This window comes from Melanostigma gelatinosum, assembly GCF_949748355.1.
Source record: "Melanostigma gelatinosum genome assembly, chromosome: 16".
Taxonomy (NCBI): domain Eukaryota; kingdom Metazoa; phylum Chordata; class Actinopteri; order Perciformes; family Zoarcidae; genus Melanostigma; species Melanostigma gelatinosum.
Window position 1 is genome coordinate 17,048,466 of NC_136649.1, and position 24,316 is coordinate 17,072,781.

Sequence of the window (24,316 nt, forward strand, 5' to 3'; positions counted from 1 at the left end):
GTCCAGATAGTCGACATTAGCAGTTGTTTGAACACTACCGCTATTCAACATGTCTGCTGAGCAAAGGACAAGCTGGATACTGACGGGCACTACGGCTGCTTTAGTCGCCGCTCTCTATGTGCCCTGTGTGCAGAGGACGGTCCCCGGTGGAGACTCAGGTTGGTGCTAGCCAGCTAGCTCATGCTCCTCTGGTCACGTGGCTTTGTTGTGTTGCCAGCCAGCCAATCGCGTGGCGCATTGTTGTAACGATAGCTGCTGCGGCTAAACGGGTGCTGTCCGTGGTGCTGCAGGTCCAAAGCCAAACTTTTGCTAATATGAGAATCAAAAGGCTTGTATTCAAAAACAACATACATAAACACACCAATACATTTATTTTGAAATACACATACGATTTGCGTTATGATTGAAACGTGATACATATTCTTAGAAAACTCAACATCATTAGCTAATAACGTAAGATTGAAGAGCATACCAGCATTGGTTTCTCAATCTACTAAATGCTATTGAATGAATGTTGTAGGCAGAATTCAACGAAGAGTAAATACATTTGAGATAATTCCTGCTGCACGAACATTTCTGGCAAAGAAAAATAAGTGTATTCTTGGTGAATTGTCTGCCCCGGTGGGGCAACTGAGTTTATATATTCAATTATAAAGATGAGTTTTGAAAGGGTCTTAAAATGTAGATAATGCTTTTAGAAGGAATTCAATGTTACTTTTGAATGAAAGGTTGTGAGAAGACGGTGTCTTTGAAATCTAAAAATGTTTTAATCATGCTCTGATGTCCGGATCAAAAACAAATTTGGCCCAGTGAGTTAATGCCTTGATAGTTATCACAGTATTAACGTTGACCCACACCTAATATTCTCCCGCACTGTAACCAAACATGTGTTTTTCACAGTCAAAATGTTGTCCCTTTTACACATTTGCAAAAACTATTCTTTAAACAATTTGTGCTTTTATTTCTTCAGAAGCCGCGAGGAGAAAACAATAGTAGAGCAGTATTTTTAATACTGAATACAAGGCCATGACAGTACGGTAATATAGACACCATTTGTAATGACAAAGTATTGTTGACAGCCCTTGACGTATAAACAACGTGGGTCCGTTTGTTTACATGTTATATCATGTTTGTGCATACTTCTAATTTGCTCTCTTCTGTAACCAGCCTTAACGGTGGTCCCACAATGTATTCCACTCAGTACCGTCCTATGTTGTAGGCCAACACATTTTACAACATTCTTGTAATGCAGTTTATGAAGGACTGCCTCGCACAATTACAAACAGTGTTTAGAAGTGATAGCAAGGTTACAAACTTGTAAATGTGAACTCGAGGGCATGAAGGCTGTGCTTGTTAGGTTTGCGCTGCTCTGGCACACAAGCCGCTGTGGAGGGGAATGCTCATTTCGCAGAATGAAAGCGTGCGAAAAGCTCCGCCAGATATGAGCGAGGAGAGAGCAGGCAATTGGAGCGCGGAGTAGCCCTGCTGGTTGTGCTGCCGCCTTGCAAACGGGGCCTTTGAAAAAACGGCCAGCCCCTTCTCCACAGTGTTTAGGGACCATGCAGGATGCCCGCTCTGATAGTGCCAGCTGAACACCCTTCTGAATTCTCCAGGTCTCCGTCTCTGTGTCCTAATCTCTTTAGGTGTGATGTGCCCTGGAGAGGCTTGAGCACAGCCCCGCGGGTACGCTGTTGTCTAGGAATGTGGAGTGTGGAAATGATGGGGATTATGGGAAGACTGATGTGGGTGCCCATGCTCCACTATCACAAAGACTCTTGGCACCCATGCTGCTACCTCGTTGAGTCAATATTTTCCCGTTTCAGTATTGGGGCTGCAGAACTGCATCTCTGTGGCACCGAGATGGATGTTTTGGCTCAGTGTTAGTTTGAGTTTCCCCTGTGTTGAATGGCGTAAAAGTGTGCAACTACTGAGGGAAAATAAGTGAAATGAGAAACCGATGAGGGATGAGAAAAGTGCGATGTAAAATAATGGCCGGTAGCTCGCTGGCGGCTCATGCCAGGTGAAACGGAGCTGAGAAAACATTTAAGCTGTGCAGGTGCAGGAGTTCTGACTTCATGGTCCATTAGAGTGATAAGAGTTAGGGCTCCTCGTGTGGCAGAAATTTAGGCATAATAATTCACTGTATCGGCAAGGTTGCAAAATACGTGATGCAGCCAATGCCGTCTGAAACTCAGCCGTTCTGTTCTATAAGGGCTGGTGCTGCATCAGGGCACACGTCTTTGCTCTTCACATGTTTATTTTGAACTTCTACTCTGTAGCTGTTTGTAATGTTTGGTTAAAATCGAATTAAAAACACTTACCTTTTTAATGTAACTATGTATTCATTTACTCAACAGTGCTGATGTGGGAAACAAGGCCACTGCTTAATTGGCTGTACTGGATGGAGGAGATGATGAGTACCCATCTAGTACCAGTAGAGGGAGCTGTCTTGAACCCTAACATTTATCAATGTCATTTAATCTGAACCAAATTTCAATTTCCATGAGTGGGAGATGCAAACATTGGGTGAGAAATCAGTATAATTTGAAACGCTCCGGGTGTATTCTGGCACAAATGGGTTTGTGCCCAGATACATTAAAGCTTCCTCAAATAGCTTTTAGGGGTTTTCTTTTCACTTTGTGCCGCGCCTCACACAGAGCTTGTCAAAAAATTGTGCAACCGGCTCTTATTTTTTTTACAGCTTACCTCATTCTGTGACTGTCACCAACGTTGCCTTTCTGTTTGTGCCCGACGGACTAAAGGAGACAGTGAGGCATTCGGAGTGTGGGAGCAAGAGAGAGGCACGTAGAGCAGCAGAAGAAAGAGGAAGTAAAAGGACCCTGATGCATGGGGAGGATGGGACTGGAAGCATTATTTTCACATCAGCATATGTGTGTCTTTGTGTGACAGAGCATTGGCGAGGGAGTCTAATGGGTGTGTGTGTGTGTGTGTGTGTGTGTGTGCTTGTGTGCTGGAGAGACGGAGAGGGAGGCATCAGGGGAGAAGCGAGAGATGAAGAGAATGAGCGTGCCGCTTAGGAAATGTCACACTGGGAAGATTTGTAGGTTTTGATCCTGGCAAATTAATGCAAAACCCCAGTGCAAGTATTTGATTTGGGAAAACTTTGGGAGCAGACTTGTCTGTTAATAATAATTATTGGGTTTACATTAATTTCCTCCCCTATTCTCTTCCACAGGAGAGCTGATCACCACTGCTTGTGAGCTGGGGGTAAGTATTAGCTGTATTGTTTAATCAATTCACTCATTAACTCTTATACGCATTAAGGAAGTTTAATTAAGCATGGGCAGAAAGCAGATTAATTTACTTTCAGTCCACAGGTTTTCCCCTTCTTTTCTATACACTTATTTTACTAAGTTGCATGTAGAGAATGCTATAATTTGCAACCCGTTTTTCAAATCCAATTAAAGTCAATGGTAAGGCGATGGATTTTGTAGGCTTTGCCTTATGTACGGTACAAGGCTTATTATATCCACCCCTCTTTTTTGTGTGTGTGTGTAAGCCGCGAAGAATGAACTAAATCGGGTTAACAGTTATAATAAGTTTTATTATTTAATAAAGTTTATTACGCTGCTGTGATCCTTTTAGGGAGGCTGTGTCGGTGTCACTATGCCAGTAATCCTGCCGTTAGTGCTGCAGTCCGTGTGGCCTGCCTGTCTGCCTTTCAGGCCTCCCCAGGGCCTCTCAGTTCGTCCCTGGGCCCCAGGCTGCTGCCCCCCCTACTGATCCCAAGAGCTCCAGAGTTCTGCTTCCCCATGCTCCCCGTGGCCTCTCTCCCCCAGCTGTGCTTTCGCTGCATGTCTGTCCATTCCTGTTGGCCACACAGTCGCTCCTTCACATGCTCTGAGCCGATGTTACCTACCCGTCTGACACCAACACGTAGTTCACCAAGCTGTCTGCTATCCTTTTTTCTTTCTTTCATTCTGTACACGAGTTATTGTCTTTTGCCCCCCGACTTCTTCTGACCTACATGCCCATCCCTCTGATTTGGGTGAAGTTGTTTCTATGTTTGAATGCTGCCATGGAGCCTTTTGCTGTGTCTGAGGTGACCAGGGAGGCGGTAGCACTCTCACCTTTCAGCTCTTTTTTCTCATTTGAAGAGCTGCCCCCTTCTCCCTGCCTGCATGGCTCGTGTTATCAGTGCCAGGGAATGAGTCTGTGTTTAATGACTGAGCCCTTATCTGGGTGGAGGAGACTTAGCGGCTAATTGCTGTGATTGCCGAGATCCCTCAGGCGAGAATGACTGCGGCTTGGAGGTGGTTTGGGGGGGCTGGGGCTGGCGAGCACCACGTGCTGTACCGCGGGCTCCAGGGAGCTGCACTGTCCTTGGGAAGAAGGCCAGAGAAACAGAAGTGAGAAGATGTAGAAAGAGAGGGAGAGAAGGGCTCTGGTGTCATAGCAGTTAGTCTGTTGTCAGGCCTTAAGGGATGTGTCTTGCTTTTCTATAACTGCAGCTCTACAGCACACCACTACTGGCATCTACCGAGGGAAGAAGTTAACGCACCCTTACTGCTTCACCTCCTATGTTGTCATTCTGGCTTTTGTATCCTTGCTTTTCTCCAGTTCTTTTCATTCCTCACATATCTTTTCAGAACAAGGTGCATCTGCACTTTTGCCATCTTAGCCTGTTATCCACACAGGTACATCTGGAGTGAGGCATTATCTTGCTGTGAGTGTATCTCTCGTTGCATCGTGGGATTTAAATCTCATACTTTGTCGTTTTGTTCTCAGGTGGCCCATCCTCCAGGATACCCTGTCTTTACCTTACTTGCTCGACTGGCTATGTGTCTTCTGCCCTCACTCTCTCCAGCCCACAGTGTCAACCTGATGAGTAGCCTGCTGGGGGCTGCATCTTGTGGAACCCTCTGCATTACAGTCTGCAGGTAGGGACATGAAATATACGTTTCCAATGTCATTTTCCACAGTTTGTTGTCGTATTTGTGTAATTCCTTTGCTTTTTTTTTAAGCAATGTGCGTCAGTAAGAACACTGCCCAGACAGGCCATTGTAAGTGGTCCTGACTCTCTCTCATAATTGGCATCTACACAAGCTGTGATGTCACAAGCTTGTGTGTGTATGTCTCAAATTTAGATTTGGGGAAAGCACAGAGAAGCTTTCACCCCTTCAGCAGAGGAATCTGGCAGCAGGCGTCTAGCGACAAACTCTGCACATGCGTCAAATCTGTACAGCAAAAGTCAAACATCCAAGGGAAGTTACAATGAAAAGAAGACATTTCTTGAGTGGAGGGGGTCTTCAAACATTCCCTCACTGGCGTTCTGCATCTTGATGCTGTCTGGAACAGAGCGTGGTATTTTTGGGTCCTGCCGGCGTCGCCCCCTGATCCTCTGTTCAGTATTCAGGAGCAGAGCCCAGCCGCTCTCCTCCCTCCCACCACCCTGCCCTGCCTGTTTACCCATCAGCCACCCATTGTGAGCGTGCGCGTGTGTGTGTATGTATATCGCAATTATCGTGCCCTCCAACCCCCACCCCGGCGTCCCTGTTCTTCTGCCTCCCCCCCCCTCTCCCAATGCCCAGCATGCTCCCAATCCTGACATGGCACGATTTCTTATCTCCCCCTTCTTGCCTCCTGGATCACTAACTCTGCTCCTCCCTCTCTCCTCTCTTCAACCATCTCTCCCCTTGCTCAGTCATGAGCACAGTTTACGGTCTCTGCATTGCCATCTATCTACCACCCTGCAGCTTCTCCTGCTGCTGACCCTGTCATGTAAGGAGTATTTTACCCCTTCCCTCTTTGTGTGTGTTTATCTCCCATGGTTTGGCTGGACTACCTTACATCACCCTTTTGCTGATCTTAGTAGTTTTACACATCGCATTGTTGGTGGCAGCTTAGTGTCAACATTTTTCCTTTTTGTCGCCGTTTATGCATACTGGGGCAGTTCCAAGCATGTCATATACTTGTAATTGACTCTTCCAGAATAGGAATTGTTGAATGTGATGTCATTTTGTCCTGCTGTACATCTTGGCAGGCTGTGCGGACCCAGTTGTGGGGGGGGGGGGGGGGGAAAGCAGGTGAAAATGGAGCTCAGCACTGGGCCTATACTTCCTGTGTGCTTGGCCAGTGTTTGCCAGGGGGCAGATGGTCCGGAGTAGGTCAGGGTTCAGGGTCAGCCCTGCTACAGTAGGGCAGGGCTCCCCAGGGGACTGGCCCGAAGCCCAGACTGCATCAGATCAGTCTTTTCATCTCTGAGAAGCAGTAAGACGAGGGCCTTACTGCTTCTCAGAGGTGAATCAACACTTGCCAGCTTCAACCACTCTTCCGAGGATAGTACAGGAAAATAATGAAGAGAGGACGGAAAGAAAGGGAAGGAACACAGTGCTTCTTCTGGGCTTTTCTGTACTCCCCCCCCCCCTAGTCTTAATAGATTTGATGAGTTACCAGTCAATTGGAGGATTGGACTCTGTTCTTGGCCAGACGTTTACAGATAGTTCTTTTGAGGCCAGAAAATATCCATGCAGTCTGGGTGATGTTTGGCTCACAGAGTGCATGTTAACTGCAGCCCTGTTTGTAATCTCTGGGGATTTAGATCCAATTTTGGATTGTGGTCAAGTAAAAAGTCATTATGAGGACCTCCAACCCCACCCACTACTCAAAAAAGGGATGATGGGTAGTGAGGACTTCAGCCAGAGTACACAGTCACACCGTGTAAGCGCTTAAGTATGAACGCGTAATCTAAGCTTTCAATTTGAAAAATAAGCATAAAAGGTTTTAGTCATTATCTGCTCAGGGCCTAGTTTGGGATGAGCTTGTGGCTGTGGATCAGCTGGCAGACTCTGCCTGGTGAGGGGTTACTGGAGAGGGCAAAAGATGAAGAGGGTGAAAGAGTGGGGTTTCCGGATGGTCAAGACCTCCCTCCTGGTTCTGGCACAGAGGGCATTGGGTGCTTTGACCGTACCAAGACGACTGGCATAGATTCCATGCCACATCCCTGCAGGGATCCTCTGGCCAGGCCCGTCCCTCAGATGAAATGCCAAAACTGACCAGTTGACACCCGTTCGTACCTTCTCCGTCCTCGCAGCGACGCCAGTTTGCTGTCTTTTCCCGACATAATTAAGTTCCGATCTATATTTTGTTGTTTTTGTCCCTATGAGGCCCTTATAAACTTTTCCACTACTTCTTATTTTTAGGTTTGCCTCAGCTGAGAAGTAGAGTTTCCCGCCCGCAAACAAATCATCGCTTTGTGTGATTATTTTCAGATGGCAAAATGTATTGAAGTTAATACGGGTACTTGAAGGCAGTTCTCTCAAATAGTAAATTGTAAGACCTTGAAATTCATCTGGAGCAGACCCAACATGGCAAGCCTTTGATGTATCAATTTAAATTAGTCGGCCAGATTGCCGTGTTCAATGTGGGGGAATGTAAGTTGATAGGCTTGGAAGCCACTTCTCTCTCTTGCATAAGTTCAAATGTAGCACTTAGCCTCCCTTTGATTTGTCAATTACAGTTCTCTTGGCTTGATCATATGGTTAAATGGCCAAATTGCATGTCTCGTTATGTTTTCACACCATGGCCTGACGAGCCTTTGAGGATGGTGGACGTAACGATAATTACTGTCGATTGCACTCGGAGGTTCACAGAAAGACACGTTTTTTGCCTGAGGAACGCTAAAAGGCCCCAGCCATCATGAGTCTCTGGAGGAATGCACCCTTCGTAGCGGGATAATCCAGACAGCTCGGTATTTGGTGCTCTCTCGTTTCACAGTTTATCTGCTAAAGCTGCTCTGAATCTCTGCTACCTGAGAAGAATCGCTCTCCATTCCCGAGCTTATCCTGAGAAACCCGGAGCAGACACGTGGGCGTGCTGACAGCCGCCGGGAGCTGCAAAACAACCTGGCGACGCTCAGTCATCAGCACTTTTTGGTGGATCACGTGATTACATAACGGGGCTGTCGAAGCGCACCAAATGTGCCTGGTCTCCCCTTTCCCTGGGCGGCTCTCGAAAACAAAATGCACACCTGCGAGAGGCTCCCCCACCAAGAGCTGGCCCATGTGGCACAGCTGATACCTTAGTGGACCCGAGGGCGGGCGTGGTGCCATCCCCGGCTCCTTATAAGGACCTTCACCATATGGTCCCGGTGGCGCCGTCCCTCCTCGCTCAGGTGGGTTGTTTTTCCACAGGGGTGGGGTTGCATGTAACTTGTCGGGGTCACGTCAGGAGCAATGTGTGTGGGGAGCGTTGTTTCGCAGCCATTTGCCCAGTTTTGTTTTGTTCTCGGAAACGTCTGAGTTTTTGTCGGGTAACGTTCTCACCTCTCCCTGCAGGTGGCAAAGCTGCCCCTCCCTCTCACATCTGCTACGGTCCCGATTCAAATCTTCATCCCAAGTGGCAATAGAGGATACACCCATTGCTATTTTCTCCTGAAAATGCAGAAGACAATTTTACTTTTGTCTATTTAAAAAGGCCCAAATCTGTGAACCCGTTGTTCCATTTCTGCTGTATCTCATCCGTCATATTGTAGTCCAACAGACCTCCTTTACCCCCCCCCCCCCCATCCTCAGCATGACCAATGGTTCCCCCAGGACTCATCCTCTAATACAGTTAAACAGATGTCTAATGAAGATGTTATTTCCTCATTACTGGTTATGGGATGGGGATGGAGAGGAGGGGGGAGGAGGGCTAGATAGACAGCAGAATACAGTACCAGTTTAATATTCCTTTCGCCCGTGGGCTCGAGATTGTGTCTGCCTCGGACGTCAATATTACATTCCTCACCCACCACGGGCAGTCTTAATAAGGCACTGGGCACGGAGGCGGATCAGACTCGGCAATTACAATTCACCCAGAATTAGTTAATGGAATCTATACAGCAACATTCATGTGTCACTGGTGTGTGCCTAATGAATCTGTTAGAAAAAGCAGCAATAAAAATGGCATTCAGTGAATTGCATAAACACGGGGTTCTTGTAAATAGTTTTTTTTCTGTAAATAGTTTTTTTTTCTTCCTGTAATTTTTTGTGTGTTGGGTGGAGATTAAGATGGCATTCTGGAAGAAATTGTCATGTCAGTGGCTGCATTGTTTGAGCAGAATTGTGGTGATTAATTTTACACGCACTTGGAGCACTGGAGCTCTCCCCTGGAGGAGGGGTGTCTGAGCGCCGGGACCCTTCTTTCCCCTCCTCTCTGTTCGAGCAGAATGCCTCTCATTCGCACAGCGGATGAGGCAGGACAGACAGGGAAGTGGCTGCTTTGGTGACTTGCTGAAAATTAGGCTGTGGCATCACAGATTCAAATATACTGTTTTAAAAGTCAGTTATAAACAAGGATGATGGCTGGGCAATACCTAAAGAGGGATATCATATGTATTATATTTACCTCAGTATTAATAATGTATTATTTTGATGATGGTTTTCTTAGAAGATAATTTCAAACCAAATAATTTTGAAAAATGAAAACAACATGATACAAACAAGTAGAAGCATCCATTGGGTATTTCACACAGATAGAACTATAACAAAATATTATGTAATGAAGCATAATACATCGATAAAACGATGGCTTTTTAATGGCTAAAATCATGATATTGGTAAGAAACCAGTTTTTTAAATAGGTATCATGATATTGCAAATTTAAGCAAAACTACATTGTACAGTGCAATTAATTGTTGCACTATATGCTCTTCACACACAAAGCATTAATAATATATAATTTTGTTTGTCTTTCATTACAAGAAGCTTTAAAACATTAACTTAAAGGGGCATTGCAGTATTTTGTTATTGCACTTCCAGAGATGAATGTGAATAAAGAAGCAGCAAAGGCCGAGATATTTAGACTTTTAGTGGCAGACATAAGTCAAGCCACCAAAACAGACATCTGTTTCCACAGGCTGCTAAAATAAAAACACAAAATGATCATATTGTAATGATACAATTCCACTGAAAGATGCTATTGCGCAGCCCTAACTCATACGTTGACCGGCTTTGTGGTATTTTATTTAGTATTTGGTTTTATGACGCATATCCATAAAGTATTATTTAAAAGCTTAAATTTCTGTATCAATTGCTGCTTGGCTTTGAAATGTCAAAGCAGTGCACCAGACACTTACTGTCACATAATAGCCACTAAGTACCCTGCCTGGTGTCCTTGCCAGAGGAGGGCCCCGGGGTGTCAGCGAGGGCCAGCTGGAAACCTCTGTCTCAAGGCCGAGCAGGCCCACCTCCTCTCTCGGGCTCTCTACCCTCTCCAGGAATGTGTGATTCTTTTCCAGCGCCGCTTTCCCCCCAAACCGCCGCTCGGTTAGCGAACAGTGCGGCGCTGATCCGCGATGGCACAGCTGTGGTATTGTCTGTTCCCCAGGGTGGCGTGTGACAGTGCCTCCATTGGCCAGCTCCATTGTGAAAGCCTCAATAGTGCAGAGTGCTGGTGTCGGCTTTTTGTGTGCTGTTATTGAGCACAGACGACTGGCGCTGGCACGCCTCTGGCCCGTACTGTAGAACCGAGGGGTGAATGAGGCAGGTCCCATTTTGACACTTCAAAGTGATTGTGCTGAGCTTTTGTTGTGTCCTTGAAGGGGGCATTGCTTACCAGAGCCCGTTTTATCATTGTCATTCATTAGTTCTCTATTTACCTTTGAACCCGTTTTCACTAATTGTTTTGCATTAAATATTTTCTATTTCACCATCTTCATTCTTTATGTTTGATTTTTTTGCCAAAAAAAAAAGTAATTATCTGTAACTTTCTTTTCTAACAACTCGCGTTATTACCAAGTTTGTGCTTCACTCCAGGCCTCATGCAAACTATTTGTCATTGGGTTAATTACCCAAGTGATGACACAGACATTTTTTTGGCAGGGCGGATCAGTTCAGGGTAGAATGGTCTCGTTGTCAGCCATGTTATTCTTCTGCCACGTCTCAACCAGGCCATTGTCACTGAGCCACAACATTTCAGCACAGCAGCATCCTGCACCGCATTGAGTGGTGATAACGGGGAACACGGCCACACCGGTGTCAGAATGTGTCCTGCTTTATCTGCGCGCCCTGGGAGCAGCCTGGAGAATGAGCTCTGGAGAGGCGGACTGGGATCCGGGTGGTCCCGCGCAGACAGACAGGTCATTTACAGCCTGCACTCCGCACACATCGCTGGGCTCTTACACACTGACAGGCTCCAACAGAGAGATTTGTCAGGCACTTGGGGAGAATAAAGAAGTTGAAGAACAGGAATGTGTATGTGTGCATGTTTGTGTGTGTCTCTGAAGATGTGACGAGTGCTTCCCGACTGTCAGACGAGGCTTCGGAGGCAGGGATGTGCTCGGTGTAATAACCTCGTCCACGGATCCCCGCGACTTTTGTGCACCCAGTGTTGCCCCAAAATCAGCCCCCCTGCTGTAAGGCAGGGGGGTGTAAGGCAGCTATGGGTTAATTGTCATGCAGGGAGGTAGAATTATGGGTGCGGGGGGTCTCTGCACCTTAACAAAAGTCCCCATCTGCCCCATCCCTCTTCATCCTGCCTTCAAGTTCCAACTAATTCCTGGAGCGGTGCAGTGAGAAAGACGCCGCTATCTCTTATTAAGACCCACTCCTAGACGCCCAATCAACACAGTCCACCCCCGCTTTAAGTGCACACACACACACACACATATACATATTCATTCACCAAGCGCGCCTTACAGTGAACACAGAGGGAGAAATAGCGGAGGGAAGGAGAGAGAAAACCCAAGAAAAAAGGGGGAAGTAGTCAGCAAGCAAGAGTTCTTTTTTCTACCCTGCTCTCGCTCTCCCTCTCCTTTTTTTTCCAGATTTACCGCGCTTTCCTCAGAAAGCTCCATTGTTCCCCTAGCCTAAGTCTCATCAGGCCTTTTGTGGCTGACTATCACAGCGGCAGGCAGAGAGCTGGAAATGTATAAATGGTATCATGCCTTGTGATTAATGGCGGTGCTCATGAGTCAGGTCTGATAACGGGCCTGCTCTCTACTCAATTTCAGATACCGTTAATGGAATCTGTCTTCTGCGATTGTAATGTGAGAGCGCCTAATTTGCTATGGAGCTTGAAGCTGTCACCGGCAAGGGATTGTGGGGTCATAAGGGACCTGGCAGCCATTTGGCCTGCAGCTTGTATCTGCGGTGGTGAATAGAGCAGCTCTCTGCCTGTCAGTTAGCTGATAGGCTGATGAGGACTCTAAGCCACTCCACACAATGGCGGAAAGGGCCATACTGCCTGACTTCCCTAATTGTCGAGCCTGCTCATATTTCAGAGCCAGCATGCCGGGGACTGGGCTGCTTTTCTTTCTTTTTTTTTTTCTCCTTTCTCTTTTTTCCCCTCTCTCTCTTCTTGAACTTTTTTCTTCCCTTTTCTATATTTCATCCTTTATCCCGCACACTGTCTCACCCCTTTAACGCACACTTCTCTGCACTATTTCTCTTTTCTTTCCCTTCTCGCCGTCATTTGTCGCCTCTCTCTCTCCCCCCCCCCCCCTCTGTCTCTCTCATTTTAGTAAGTGGTGGGTCTTAGCATATGACAGATTATCCCAAGTTTGCTTCAATTACCGCAAAGGAGATGGAGACAGTACAGGAGAGGAGGAAGGGGAAACTTTTGTGCACACATTATATTTAAGAAGCGGAGGATAAAGTACTATCTCTACCACGGTGGTTTCTGCTCCAGTCTGCTGGAGATCAGCTGCTGGGGAGGGAGTTCTCATGATATGTGAATGGCCCAATTCACTGGGTGTTTTTCAAGGTCTTGTCCGAGAAGCAAACTTGAGTCGAGGGAAGATTATAGTGGGTCCCCACATTAGTCTGGGGGAAGCGGTGGCTTTTGTTACGGCAAAAATAAAAATAATTGTAAAAAGCTGCTGACTTTGTTGTTTTGCCTTTTGTGTCAGAAAAGTGTGACTTGGATCAAATAAAATACAAAAAAGAAATCACTTGAAGTTCTGTAGCCTTTAAAAGTGCCAAAGAAGAAGTAAGGCTTGGATTGGTCTGTTTGAATATTGGGCTGTCTGATCACTCAGTTTGCTTGGAATCAGTTACTGGATGTGGTATTAAATATATGTAGTTTGTTGTTTATAGTTGTTGATGATTATGAAGGCGTCTCCTCTCGCTCTGGCAGGTTGGAGGGCCCTGGCCCCGGAGCCGTGCTGGCTGGAGGGCTCTTCGCTGTGTCCAGGCTGAGCTGGCAGTGGTCCGTGGTGGCAGAGGTCTTCACCCTCAACAACCTTTTTGTCGGTCTTCTCTTCTTCTCGGCTGCCAGCTTCCACTGTGCTGACAACGCCACTCAGAGGCGGAAGGTAAATCCTCCACCCACTTTGTGGACCCGTCTTTCAGTTTCCTCTGATCGCTGCGTAGATGCCTCCTTAAGATGACTTCAAATTGAAACTCACAGTGCTGTACTCAAATGCTTGACCTTGTCAGATTGCACACTGGGGGGCGCTATGCTGTGGCTTGGGGCTCTGTAACCAGCACACCCTGGTGCTGTATGTACTGGTCATCATTCTCTGGGTGCTTCACCGACTTTACTCTCTCAGGGTAAGTTCTTTTTATACAAGCTCACTGAGAACAGAGTCTAAATGGGTGTTTAAGAAACCTAAAGACGTAGGTTTCCCCGGTCTTGTTGCCATCCCATCTACAGTGTAGGCACTTGCCATACTCTATACTGAATATGAAGTCATGGAAAATGAAAATCTGAATTTCTTGGGATGCTGCTTTTTTGAATGTTGGTCAGTTTTACTTTCATTTTGGAGAACATAAGAAAATTGAGATCATTTCTCTCCAAACGACATCAACAGGAGCTGACTTTGCGCCGCCTCGTGTCTCTGGGAGCGTGTTTCTTCGCTGGCTTTCTGCCGTACGTCTACCTGCCCATCTCCTCCTACCTCAACACAGCCCGCTGGAGCTGGGGGGATCAGACCACGCTGTCAGGCCTGCTAACTCACCTGCTGAGGGCCGAGTATGGCACCTTCAGTCTGGTACGTGCAGCTTGCCCCACTATAATAAAGCTAAAACCAACACACTATAGATTATATATATTATGTGCCATTAGTTCGTCAATGTACTCTTGTCACATTTCACCGTGTATCCCAATTGTTTTCATTATATTTAAAAAAAAATTTTTGTATGCAGGCAAAGACGGAGAGCTCTGTAACCCTGACCTCGGTGCTAAAGTGAGTCTGCTTGGTCCTTTTTCAGTTTTCTGTCCTTTTTTCCTTAATTGTACACACATTGTAAATACTAAACACAACTATTTATAACATATTTAAAATTTAATTTAATTGGTAAACTCGAGAGGAACTTGATAAAACAAAACAACAACTATTACATCATCACATACAGTCGTACACAGTATAGTGTAGCAAAATTCAGCCTGTGCATTTAACCTATCCTAAGTATTAGGAGCAAAGGGCTGCACAGTGGAACTACAGACGGAGGACCCAACCGCTCTTTGTGCTGGCTTTGCTGTTTCACCACAGACACTCCAATCTGTTGTGAGAGCCCGGAATCATCTCTCGCTCCCCCTCTCTTCTCCCCAGCAGCTTTTGTTCTTCCCATTCCACTCTCTCCCATCAAAGCAGAACTGAACCTGCTTAGAGGGCCAAATCGCTGTGTTCTGTTTCTCCAGCAGTTTCAAATGATCACTCAGCTCTGGTGTTTAAGCGTGACAAGCTGTGATGACAGACACTGCAATAGAGCTGGAGAAATTGTATTTTTCCACTCCAGCAACCCCCCCACCTCCTCCACCCGATTCCCTCCCCTGCTCCCTGCTTCCACCACCACCGCAGTCATCCCACTCCTGGTATCTCTTTCCAGCTGACGGGATGTGGGTGCATGTGCGTCTTAAGACCCCCCACTACCAGCCCCCCCCCCCCGTTCTCACCCACCCCTTCCCATCACCCCTGCTGCTTGATGGACAAGCACACCTTCAAGATGGGGAAGAGAGGCGAACATGACAGGCATGTCGCACTGGAGACGTAAACCCACTGGAGAAGCTGACACACACACACACACACACACACACACACACACACACACACACACACCCGCCAACACACGCTGGTGAGCACATTCACACATGGTGTACATTGGGAGATATAGAGACTCAATAAGCTGTCAAATAGAGATGGGTATTAAGGAAGAGGCAGGAAACTATCGCTCTGCTCTGAGCAAGCGCTCTGTGACTGACGGGCACTGTGAGGAGAGGATGGGGCAGCGGGGGGGGTGGATGACACAATCATTCCTATCTGTCAATCCGATTGGATGAAGGAGCAAACAGTCCAAGGAGTTTGTTTTGACAGGGGATGGAGGGCATTGGATAATTAGTGTCCTTGAGTTCAGTAGCAGCGAGGGTAATTGAGCTTGTCTTTGGTGTCCGTCATATACTGTAAGTCATACGTGTGTGTGTGTGTGTGTGTGTGTGTGTGTGCAGGGCCCAGTTGGACCACTGCCTGGAAGACCTTTCAATTCCTGCTCTGGTGCTGGCAGGAATAGGCCTCCTCCTCTCCTCGTGGGACAGGTAGGATGAGTGAGATGCCGGCATACAAAACACCAAACTCTGTCAGACGCTTCCCAGCAGCCACTTCAACCAAAATCTAATCCCCTGCAGTAAAAGACGGGGAACAAAACGACTGACAAAATGCTGATCTTAGAAAAGGAGAATACAAAAAGCCACTGAGGCACCCAACTGTCAAGATGTCGCAACGCTCCACATTCAAATCAAGAGAGGTTGATGTGTACTTTGGATTTTCAAAGACATGTTTGTGTGTAGAAGTAAATGGCTGCCTGTATTTATCTGCATGTGGCAGTGTGATCCAGCAATTCATTACAGCAGCGCCTTTTCTGGGGTCTGTGGGGTGGAGCTGATAAAGCCTCGCGAAGCCCTGGGCTCTCTAGTGCACCGGCCACCCCCCGCTTCCCCCTCTCCTGGGGCGCACTTTGATAAACTTGGCTACGCACGCACGCACGCACGCACGCACGCACACACACACACACACACACACACATATGAAAAATAGCAAGGTCATTTCATAGGATGCCAAAAGGAAGCCATGCAAATGCTAATTTACCTAATGTTGAACTATGGAGTGTGGAAGAACATCAGAACATTTTATTACAAAAATATTTTTTTGTGTGTTACTAACAGCGCATAATGTGAAGAGTAAAATAAAAGCACAATCTTGTCGGTATGCGTTAGTGGCCAGTGGAACCCATCAGATCAATTCGTTGGAAGGAAAAGCAAAAGTAACTTTCTCTGGCTTGAAGGTGTCTCTTCCAGTTCAGATGATGATTTGTTATTGCCACAAGGCCAACGTGTGTGTTTCTTTTAGTGCATGAGTACATTTTACAGCTGTACTGTAATGCGTTTGTGATTCAGCGGGTTGGCACCAGCTCATTATGACTCAGTCTGCATTAGAAAATCAATCATGCACCTCTTAGCGGGCTGGAGTATACATTTGCTCTCAGGCTTGTGATCTCCATGTTTTTATGGACTTATTCAAAACAAGTAAACAGACAATATAATATGTTTGGCTTGATATGTGGAAATGGCAGTCTAAGAGTATGCAGAACAAAATTCATGAAGTGATAATGAAAATGAGAATAATAATTTGTATGCTGAACATCTTATCTTAGGGCGTGCCGCTCAGTGTCCTGGCTGTTTGCTGCCATGCTGGTAGTCTACTCACTGTTTTTTGCTTGGAGAGCCAACCTGGACATCAGCAGACCCCTACTGCTTGGAGTGGTGAGCTTCAACTCTGTTTTACATCCTTTCTAAGTCGACGTGTTTCTATTGTTTTTATTTACCAGAAGTGGTCTAAAATGAGTGCTTATACATTGAGTTACAATTCAATGTTCAATATATGAGAGAGCTGTACAGTAGGCGTACAGTAGGCGGTACACACATCTAGAAATGCAAGCACCGAAACAGAAGTATATATTGATATTGATCCTGGGATGGGTCCAGAAGTAAACCCAGGACTGGACTGAGAATCAAAACACAAACACTGCAGGAAACACTGGTGCATGCGTTTGTCTGTATTCGCATGCACGCTCACGTTGTCTGTATTCACATGCACGCTCACTTCCTGCAGGTCGAGCGTTTCTGGCTCCAGAGTGACGCTGCAGTGTGTGTGCTGGCAGGCCTCGGCTTGAGCCGGACGCACTCTGAGCTGGAGAGGAGGCTGGGCTGTGGGGGGTTGTGGAAGACCACAGGCTGGGTCCTCACCGTGGCTCTGCTGGCACATATGGTGCACACCAATCACAGGTGAGCATGGCACTCAGCCGCAGTAACTAACTTCCTGTTGGGTGTGAACAACGGAAAACTTCTTCACCAACTTGCGACACATCTATTTTGGCTTATTTTCCCACTGTGATCCCCCGATTCAGATATTATTGGGGATTACAGATCTGCGGTTAGGCTAGCCTGTTAGCCTGTTGCTTATTATTCAACTGCCAATTCGAATAAGAAGACAAAATCAACACAATTAATTCAAAAACAGGTTAACCTTATGTTAGCTGGCTATTTAACAGTTACTTTCAGAACCTGTAGTAACTAGGACAAGGAAGTTAAATTACCGGAAGGTTTTGCTGACATGACGAATAACATTATATCCCTTTGCTCAATTTATTTATCAGTTACTAATTAGGTAACCTTAGCTGGCCATCCTTCAATTAACTAATCTCCAATGGGGGATACTAGTACTAGTTAGATAACTCAGTTTGAATTGACAGTCTAATAATAAGCAACAGGCCAACACGTCTCAGCCATGTGCATCACTTTTTAATGTCCCTGGAAACAGTTTCCGTTGTCTGTAAGTTTCTTGCAGCGCTTTTTCTAAATGCTGCACATTTTGGTGTCAAATCGATGTTTTTGTGTGTCGTCAAGTTGGTGAAGATGTTTCCTCATTCGCTTGTGTTGTGTCTATTTGCAGTGTGTTGAGCTCTCAGGCCCACAGCACTGTTTGCTTTTGGGTTCTTTCATTTCAAATGAAATGGAGCCAAAAAAACAACTGCCCTTAAAATACCATTTTCTTTTAGGGCTAAGACACAAGACAGTTTTGTACAACAGGAAATGTTGTGATCACACATAACTTTAGCTGCATTACATTGTACTTCTTCATGTTCGTGATTTCAAGCTCTACTAGTGTGTCAAGATGCTCTTGTTGTAGAGTTTTGTTTAGTTGTCCTGTCAGATTCTGTACAATCTGTGTGCATGTGTCTATGGAATCAGTTTCACTTTACAGTATCCTTGTTGCAATAACCACACTAGAGACAAATGTGTCCTCAGTTTCTTTTAAATACTGCTGATGAGTAAAGTTAAAGTGAAATAAAAACTCTCATTCTAGTTCCTTCTGAAATCCCCTTGCATAAGTTTTCCCTGAGTCAACCTGATTTGTTTCTCCTCTGAGCTTCATACCGCAGGTCTGAACCCCACATGTCAGGTTTCTCTCTGCTCACCCAATGGTAGGGGCTAAAGAGAGGCACGGTTAGCACATAGATTCCACTCACAGAGCTCAGTCTGAGATGTTAGCTGTCCGAGAAGGCAGATTACACCGGCGTAGTGCTGGGGAGTGCCAGACAGCCATCACCGAGCGGCTTTGATCAAGGGGAGAGCATGGCCTGTGCTGTCAGACCCATCACACCTGTCTCCCCACGATTAGATAGGCAGCCAGAACACTGTGCAGAGGGGAAGGGGCGGGGGCACTGACAACTTACCCTCAGAGCACCTTGAAAGCGTACAAACACCCACATACACACAGCTGTACACATATCACACACTTCTAAACGGGTAAAGGATGCACTCGACACGATTTTTTAAATTCAAGTAAACACAACTTGTGTTTTGATGACGTTATACAGTATGATGGTGTATGTGCTGATAATCCGAAGGGAGTGCGACCAGAGCAGAAACAGTGTGGTCGAGAGGTTCGGCAGGGAGCTTCTGACCTCCGTCCCGACAGACTCAATCATCCTGACGAGAGGAGATCTGCCCGGAAACTCGCTGCGCTACTTATACTACTGCCAGGGTGTGCGGCCCGACGTACGTCTGGTCGACCAGGAGGTCAGAGCTGTGATTTCTCTTCTCTCTTTGTCTATGTGGAAATGTTCTCATGGACGTTTTGATATTTGATACAAATCTAAAGTAAGAATTTAGTAATAATAAGAATAGTTCAATTTCAGAACCAAAAATCAACTCAAGTCGTTCAATTAGTAGTTCAGTTCGTATTGCAAACGTAGAGAAAAAATACTTGCAGGCCAAGCAGAAGTTAAACACGATTGCATTGTGTTGAAATTTAAGGTTCTTGACAGAATTGCTTCAGTCTCTTTTGGTTGTCAAGTAAGAAAGATAGACTTCTTCAGATGAGGATGATTTCTGTACGTAACAAATATAAAATGAAAGGGAGATCTTTGTGGCAAACTATATATTTGGACAGAATGGCAATTTACCTTGGCTGTATCATAACTGTTTAAAATTCATACAGAATCCAATAAATTACAGCCAGACATCAGGAAGTCTTTTGCAGGCTTTAGTATGTCGTCGTTAGTACATCATACGTTCGTATATATCTCTTCAGCATCGCAATCATAAAGGGCTTCAGTGAAAACACGAGCCTCCAACTTTAGACGCTTAAGTAAGAAAAACCCTTTGATAACTTCAAATGTGGAGTAAAAGCCACTGCAATAGTCAATGAGCCCTTTTCTTTCAATAAATTGCACCCTGCTAATCATAGCGATACATATAGTTTAACAGAGTTGGTGGTACTCTTTCTTCACTCTAGATGATGACATATGCTTGGTATGTGGCCAAGCTGGCGCAACACCACCCTGGGGTGCACTTTCCTGGCCGCTGGTGGGACCCAGGCCACCCCGAGCAGAGAGACACCTTCAGCCTGGAGCAGTTTCTGTCCCACAACACACAGTGAGTCACTGAGTCACCGGGAGAGAGCCGAGACAATGAAAGAGTGAACAGATGAATGGAAGAGTGTAAAATGGAGAGAGAGAGTGAATTGGGAGGGCAACAATGGCCCAAATGAACAAGTGGGTGATCTAATGAGGTAGAGATCAGTGGGATGAGTGCAGGGAGAAGATAAATCCGTAGAACTGTTGAGGCCCTAAAAGGAGTTTGATGAACCACAGAAGTCGACTAATCTACTTAATTTGGTTGAAACAGTCTCTGGTGGACTCCTTGCTGCTCCCTGCTCTCATCACTCACTCCTCCAAGAGGACTTCAGACACAGAAACTGTCTGGAGACCTGTTAATACCAAGCCCACCAGGGGGCAGTGTTTGCCAGGCCAACATGCCAGTCTCTCAGCGGGGCAACACTGACCTGTTGGATTAACCCTCAAGGCCCAAGTCTCTGGTGACCGGAGGGAAGCTAGAACGTGTTGTGATGTGAGGAAAGGTTTGTCTACATGGTGTTTCTCTGTCTCGGCATCAGTGACCCGGGGAAAGAGGGGTGTTGACATGGATAATAAAAGAGGAAGTGAGAAAACCTCTTTCCCATGTTTTTCTGCAGGAGACACGTGTTTGCCTGCATCGGGCTACCTGAAGGAGACCCAAGCTGGGAACATAGCTTCTCTCGTTGGCCCCTGGGTGTGTGTGACTACTTGGTGCCAGTTCAGAGGCAGTTTCACCCTGAAAGGTGGGCCCAGCGAACTCGCAACATCTACAACTGGAGTGAGCCACACAACAGGTGCATACACGAATATACACGATCATTCACATCCCCCCAGAGGTAAGGGTTCAACCCCTAATCAGAGCTTTCTCTTTTTCACTCTCTTAAGCCTCTTAAGTAGCTTTAAGGTTGAAATAATCGCCCTATTCCACACTGTTGGACAATAATATAGGGACCTTGTATCGACCTGTTCCTCCTCTCCATTGAAGCTGTATGACAACACTGAGTGAAATATTCAAACCCAAAAGTCCATGTTTTTGACAGCAGCATCCAGTGGAAATATTCTCCGTCTTGTGCATCGTTTTCGACACCTCTAAAGTTCAGCCTGACATATTCATCTCTGAAAACGTTGGGATCTCGACGAGACTTTCTGTAGGTTTGAACACTGTTTAGCTCCACAGTATGCGTTCGTAAAGACTGGCCCAGTAGCAAGTCAGTTGGTTTAAGAGGATGTCATTTCCAGGAAATACTAGAAGAATCCTCGTGCATATTGTTGAAACAACTCACGATTTTTCAATGACACAAGAAATATTCCCTCAGAAAGATAATAAACCCCAACTAATGAGTCCTCACCGCGTGTTTCATCGCCAACACCTCCTTCCTTGCCCCCTCGTCTCTCTGTGGTCTCCTCAATCGGCCTTCCAAAGACTCCACAGAGGTCGCCTCAGTGAGGCTGTCCTCTGTTCTCCACGCCTGTGATCCAGGTCTTTGTCAATTCAACCAGAGCAAGACATTAGGCCCTCAGCAGTCTGAAATGAGACTGGAGATGAAAAATAATGACTTTCTCATTGCATTTTGTCAATAACTGTGTCAAAAGTGGAATTAGTGAAAGCTCCATATTCTGTTGCCGTTGCCAGCAGCCCTTCATTCACTCAGATATCCACGACTGAATACTGTGACATTATTTCCCGCACCCTCACGACAAGCGTGTCCGCCGATGCCCACAAGCCAAATATTAGCTCGGGAACCCTGCTCAAATATTCTTTTGAAGAAGAGGTCAAGTGTTTACAGTCAACAAAGTGAAACAGGGAGACGTGGTTTCGCTCCATGTCTAATGTTGCTCGCTGGTATTGTTGCGCAGTCGTTTAATGTTTATGCAGCAAAGATTGATATTTAGTGTATCCAAAACCTGCACAGTCGAGTGGAACAATATATTCACATAAATAATCATTTATAGTTTGTGGAACTGTGCACAAGCCAGAAGCTGTTTACAAATAAAAAAAATATGTATTTCTTTCACGTGTGAGCAGTTTCCATCCCGCGTCCTGGGAGCGTGTCGCTAATGAGGAGATGTGGCAAGCCAGGTACAGTCAACTCTTTTTTACATTGGTTTCATCTTTAAAGAGTTTGTATACTTTAGTGTGCAGATAAAAAGCTGCGTCACGATGCATACTAGCCCGCTAGAGCATCTCCATAAACCAGTCTTGTGCGGTGGCGCATCTACATGTACATTCTATTTGGTGGCGGCATCTACATAAATCACTCCATTGGAGTGGTGCGTCTGCGAGTGTGGATCTGCATGGCTCATCCATCCAGCACTTAGCCCTGAGCCCGGCGTGCTTTGTTTCAGGATGAAGACGGCTTTCTTTCTGTTTGACCTGGCAGAAAGGATGCAGGGAGAGGGGAAAGCTCGCCTGTTTGAGCTGTCTTACACCGTGAGTCTGACCTCGGCAAACACGCAACAACACTCTCCTTTACCGGAACAGGGCAGATTTAAGTGCCACACAAGGCAAAGTATAAAATATTCAGGGCCTTGTTTTGTTTTTTGACGTAACATCTGTTGTCTGTGTGTCTGTGTGTTTGATGGGCAGCTGTATAAGGAGATTGTGGAGGCCCACTCAGACTACCCTCCAAACTGGGACAAGAACTTGGCTCTGGCCTGCGAGAGGCTGCTACGATCGGGTCACCGGGGCTACAGTCCAGACAGCCTGCTGACCTGCAGCACCAGGCACTTTGGTCTCTACTTGGAGAAGGAACCCACAGATCCCCAGACTCCTGCCATACGCTCTGCCATTACCGACCTGCTCAAAGAGAGGGACGAGCTCCGCCAGAGCTGGAGGCAAACCCCATAACAAGACCCAGAGAGACCGACACAGAGCCGGCCCACAGAGAGTGCCACGAGCCCAGCTGACGTGCCTCTTCTCATGGTTTGAAGGTGGTGCTCCAGAAGGCTGGACTGATGTTTAGTTCAGGTTTTGGCCAAATTGGACTTATGAGTTGGGAGTTGGAGTGAATGGTGATGCAGACGTACTGGGACTTAGACATCAAGCAGAACTCTGCACAAAGGACAGACAACCACCACTCGGCAATGCTTCATTTGATCAACGTTTACAGTTGACCAGGGACAGAGCTTGACTCCAGGAAGCCTCGACTGACCCCAATCGAACTGTGCACGCTCCCCTTAACATCACCCATTCGATTGCTTTATCGTTATATATATATATCTCGTTCTTTTTTTCTGTCCTCTTCTGCTCTCGCAGCTTTTAACGTGCTGATTATTTTTGCCTTCTGCTGCTGCTCTACTTCTCTTTTCCTCACATTAGGATGGCAAGGCCGAGATTGAGGGAAAACCAATTTGGGGGCAGAAATGGGGGATTAGAGCGACTGTTTAATCTAGGACAGACTTGTGCTGTACCACACAGACCTCACTCCGCATAACCAGCACTACCTACCCACCCACCCACCCCTCTATCCTCACATCAGTCTATCTTAGATGGTCCTTTAAATGTTCAAAAACGAATGGATTCGATGGGTGTTTTTTGTCCTCTCTTGCTTCCTAACGTGTAATCCCTCATGGGTTTATATGAAATCTGAAATGTCACAATGCCAGGGACCCTTTTAGAGGTGCATTCCTGTGTGACTGTGTGTTGATTTGTGTTTGCATGTTGATGTGTGTGAACACGCTTAAATCTCCACCCAAGCCTTTTCCCTGCCGGAACTGCATATGAACATAGTCGATAAACTGATCGGCACACTGAAAGGCAAATTACTTTGATCATCATACAAGCGCAAAATCATGCAAACTCTAGGGACACACGCAAGACCCTCAGCCCATCAGCCCCCCAACTCATGAGACTGTTAGCCCTGTGAAGGTTGTTGGAGGATCAATGTAGCACGGAAACAAAGCGAGTGGACCAGAGTCACATGTCTTTGGAGTGTTCAGCGTCCAAGCCCTCAGTTCCACACTGTTTTTGTAAATGCTGGTGCTGAACCTTTCGGCCCTTGAAATGTGTTGCACAGAGGTGAAACCAGTCCTTTGCTATGAGGTTCATCAAACACTCCCGGAGGAGCCGGCTGTTTGAAACACCACTAGAAGGCGTAGGACGGTATAAAGTACATGTGTAGCTTCCTCAGAATGTAATCTTCCCTCTCTGTTCGCAGGCCTGGTTAGCGGCTGTCAGCTGGCCGGATGATGAGATTCGACCTGCTGACAGACGGTTTGGTTTCTCGTAGAAAGAAATCTGTCACTCTGCTTTTCTACAAATTCAAATATTTCAATAAAGATTCCGTTTGTTTTATTACTTTTTTGACTCCTTTTTCCACGGTAGACGAGGCCTAATATATATCAATATTGATTATATTTTCCGCATCCATATTGTTTTTACATTCCAAACTGTTGCCGTCTCTTGCCTCCTGCCCTCCTGTTATTTTTACTTTACTTTCTTCCTGTCCTCGCCTGTTTCA

At 46.2% G+C, this 24,316-nt stretch overlaps 1 protein-coding gene across 1 annotated transcript; it reads left to right on the plus strand.

Moving 5' to 3' along the window:
* On the plus strand, nt 1-24,097 carry tmem260 (transmembrane protein 260). Its single transcript, XM_079287079.1, has 16 exons — nt 1-158; nt 3,197-3,228; nt 4,750-4,901; nt 13,078-13,255; nt 13,380-13,493; nt 13,754-13,933; nt 14,088-14,128; nt 15,388-15,474; nt 16,590-16,698; nt 17,048-17,220; nt 18,846-19,017; nt 19,736-19,875; nt 20,474-20,650; nt 21,883-21,936; nt 22,203-22,287; nt 22,444-24,097. The coding sequence occupies exons 1-16, from the start codon at nt 50-52 to the stop codon at nt 22,702-22,704; spliced, it is 2,064 nt and encodes a 687-aa protein (XP_079143205.1). The 5' UTR covers nt 1-49; the 3' UTR covers nt 22,705-24,097.
* The last annotated feature ends 219 nt before the right edge of the window (nt 24,098-24,316 follow it).